Here is a 3,873-nt window from a genome sequence, read left to right on the forward strand (position 1 = left end):
GTCAAAAACAATAAATAAAAAAGCTAAAACATTAAAAAAAATACATTCTTAATATATCATAAAGTCAAGAAGAACTAAAAACTAAACTTACCTAAAAGCCTTGATTATAAAGTCAAAAAATCCTTTGAATATGAGTGTAAAGTCAAAACAATATTTGATTAGGATTAACGATGTGAGAAGCCTCCGATTAGTGAGTGTGAAGATTAAACTAATTGTGAATAATATTTACAAATTGTAGAATTATCCTATTAGGAATTACAACATTAATTAATAATCTAACTCAATGCATGATTTGAAGATTGTGTGTGTCTACGTGATCAGCCTTTGATGGTTTCATTACACGTGCGTCTCCTGATAAGTGATGATTAATGAATTATATTTTGAAAATTTAATTTCGGTTAACCTATAAAATCATAACTGAACGGTTAGTTACCGGTTAACAAAAATTAGAAACCAAACTAGTGGTTTTTAAAATGGTTAGGTTATATGGTTCGGTTATATCAGTTAATTTGGTTTTGGTTGGTTTTTTCGGTTATTATGCTTACCCCTATATGATATATCGACTTTTTCTTAGTATTATTGGCTGATCCTATCGGCAAGGACCATGATAGGTATTAGGGAATTGTTTGAACAATTCGTAATTAATTAAAGGATAAAGAAACGTACAAAGAATACCAAAGTGTAAACAACTATAGTACTTGGTGGTTGTCTCTGCTCCAAAGCAAATATGGGATCAAATAGGTTTGATAGTAAAGATGGTTTGAACCACAGTAATAGCAAACATCAGAATTCCACCAACTACGACAACCGCATGCCATGGACCACTGAAATAGTACCTCTTCAACTTAGCCAGATTTCTAGGAAAGTAACCGTTGTAGTATCTATCCATGTTTTCCCACTGTTCAGTGTAATAGAAATCTTGAAAAGTAACCTCTTTGCATATTGTGTTCATCATTTTCGCAGCCTTTTCATTTGAACCTAAGTGGTTTATAACAACTTTCGATTCTACCAACTTGCAAATATCCACCGGAGTATCAACAAGCATATTCATGGCCATGGCATATGAGGTCACGTAATTATAAACTGGAGTGTACTGCTCGTATACAATCAGGTTCCTCAAAACCACCTCGGTGACATCGTTTATACAGATTACTGGAATACTGAGATTTGGCTTAGCCCCAAACAAGGAAAAGACTGAATACGTACAGAATTTCAGGTCCATGGCCAATGGCCATGTCATATTTCTATTAGGTTGAAATTTCACTCCAGCCCTGTATAGTTCTAGAGCTGAGTGGGCTATTGGAAGTGAGGAAACGTTTGATGGCTTAGGATGTGAAGGAAGGTAAAGTTTGTGAAGAAGGCCTAGAATATGATCATGAGTTGTTTCTTGGCCAATATTTTCGATATTAAAATTCCCTGAAAAGGGATTGATGTATTCTAGTAAATAACTAAGCATAGTTGTAAGGGAGGCTTCTGGATCCATTTTCAAAATAGTGCACTCAAATATGTCTTGAAGAACAAAGAAAGGCATCTGATTTTCTATCAACACGAGGTCTAGAGCAACAGACCTGACAAACAATAGGTTGTAGGTAATTGATGTGCCATATCGGAAAAGCTTGAATATGAATTCGAGTATGAAACAACCATCCATAACCATTATTTTGGAAAGGTCGACGTCACTATAGGTCTTCATCCCGTTGTAACATGCCCTGATTCGATCTATTGAAGCATTCACCTTCTGTGCACACGCTTTCAGTGTTTGCTCAGGTGGGGAATCTAAACGGGACACTAGATCATGCAGATAAGTATATTTCTCTCCTTCAGTTATTTGCAGGCTTTTATCTTCTTTGTGCAGAGGTCCAATAGAAACCACTCGTGGATTGAAAGAATTGGGACTGAGGTTTCGGAGCCTAGTTGGAGCCATGTAAATGGGTGAAAATTGCACCTTACCATTCTGCACTTTTTGGACACAACCAAGAAGTACATGGACAGTGTCACGGATATTGTCTACTTCTCCAAGTTCTACGTCGACATTTTCCATTTTAATGGAAGCTTAGTTGCCTCTAAACGTTGCACAAAATTCTGGGTCGACTTTGTATTGTTAGCACGTAGAGGCTTCTAGTTCTAGGGAAGTTGAAGAAGACATGGAATTCAAAGTATACCTTATCATTTAAAGAAAGGCCAATTTTGGTTGGATTCGCTCATTGAAATTAAGTCATCTATCCTATCGACATGGAAGTCATATTCTCTTTCCAATCAATGACAATTATTGTTGTTGAGAAAGAATCATATTGGTCCTTAATGGTAATTTACTTATTATTAATTTTTTTTTTTAATTTGGGAACATATCTTCACAAATTTAAAACACATGATTATGTAGTTTTAGTCCTAGTTTCTTAGGTGCTGTTTGTTTTTTCTGAAGTAAAATGTCTGCAGTTTGCGGACCACATCTGTAGACCTCTGCAGTAGAAGAGGTGGACCAAACGTCTGCAGTCTGAAAAAAGAAGACTATTTGTTTTTTTAACATCTGCGGGCTATTAAAATAAACTGAAATCTAAATAAACTGATTTTTTAAAACTTCAAAGCGAATTTTTTTATATATCTTTACGACTTTATTATAAATATATAACGAATCTAGATCAACTTTTATGTATTATTATATAAAAAATAAAAATAAAAATGGTATTAATTCATATACATATTTGATAAAAACCAACAACTTTGATTGCAAAGTTATAACTAAACATTATAATTAGTGATCAAAGAATTTGATACATAAATAGATGGAAATAAACTTCGATTTTTTCAAATAAATCTATTAAAAACGTACGATAAATATTTTCTCGAGAAATTGATGATACTCTATTAAATAAAGTTTTACAAAATTTTGGCAAAAAAATATAAGAATATATTATGATTTTTTTTTTCATATTTATATAAACAACTTCAACGATTATTATTATAATAAATTTTTATTTATAAATTTGTTAAAAATATCATGTGTGTATCGTCAAATGTTTTTTTTTAAGTTTTGTAATTTTTTTTTCATATTGTTTATCATTAATAAAGTTGGAAAAAATATAAATTAAAAAAAAAAAACTTAAAAAAAATAAAGATATATATGTTTTTTTAAGCTAGAAGATGTCTGAAGATGTTAGAAGACTCTGGTCCACATCTGCGCCAAGAAGAGGGCGCGCAGACATTTTTAGGTCTGCAGTCTTCAAAAAAACAAACAATCTGCGAAGACTAATGTCTGCGCGGCGCAGACAGAAGACGTCTCGCAGATCTGCAGACAAAAAACAAACACTACCTTAATGTTGTCAAAAAGGTCCCTATTTTAACGCTTAGATTTCATCATTAGTCCCTATCCATTAACAACGTCAATGCCCTCATGTTAAGTGTGCATGAAATGACTAAAATGCCTTTTCGTATTTTACTTTTTTATTAGACAAAACTTCAAAAATGGTCCATGTGGTTTTTAAAAATATCAAGTTTAATCTTTAAATTCAAAAAACCTTACGGATCGTCCCCGTGGTTTCAAAACTTTTAACAAATGGTTTTTTTCGCTAACTCCGTTAGCTTTTGGCCGTTAACTTAAGGGTATTTTCGTTATTTTACTATGACAATGACCATTTATGAAACTTTGTCTTATATATATATATATATATATATATATATATATATATATATAATTGTCTAATATAAAGGGGGCCCACCCATCTCTCTCTCTCTCTCTCTCTCTCTCTCTCTCTCTCTCTCTCCCCCCTAATTGGAAAATTGGGGAAAATTGAATCGTACATCCACCCGACTCGTTTACCCCATTCCATTTTATCTTCATAGAAACACGTCATGACCTTCATTGCTTCTCCAATC

The 3,873-nt window shown here is 32.9% G+C and overlaps 1 protein-coding gene across 1 annotated transcript; it reads right to left on the bottom strand.

The window, feature by feature from the left end:
- Window positions 1–594: 594 nt before the first annotated feature.
- LOC145012188 (UPF0481 protein At3g47200-like) lies at window positions 595–2,156 on the bottom strand. Its single transcript, XM_078970973.1, has one exon. The coding sequence runs from the start codon at window positions 2,039–2,041 to the stop codon at window positions 734–736; it is 1,308 nt and encodes a 435-aa protein (XP_078827099.1). The 5' UTR covers window positions 2,042–2,156; the 3' UTR covers window positions 595–733.
- Between the last annotated feature and the right edge of the window lie 1,717 nt (window positions 2,157–3,873).

This window comes from Lactuca saligna, chromosome 8 (genome assembly GCF_052625555.1).
Source record: "Lactuca saligna cultivar CGN05327 chromosome 8, ASM5262555v1, whole genome shotgun sequence".
NCBI lineage: Eukaryota > Viridiplantae > Streptophyta > Magnoliopsida > Asterales > Asteraceae > Lactuca > Lactuca saligna.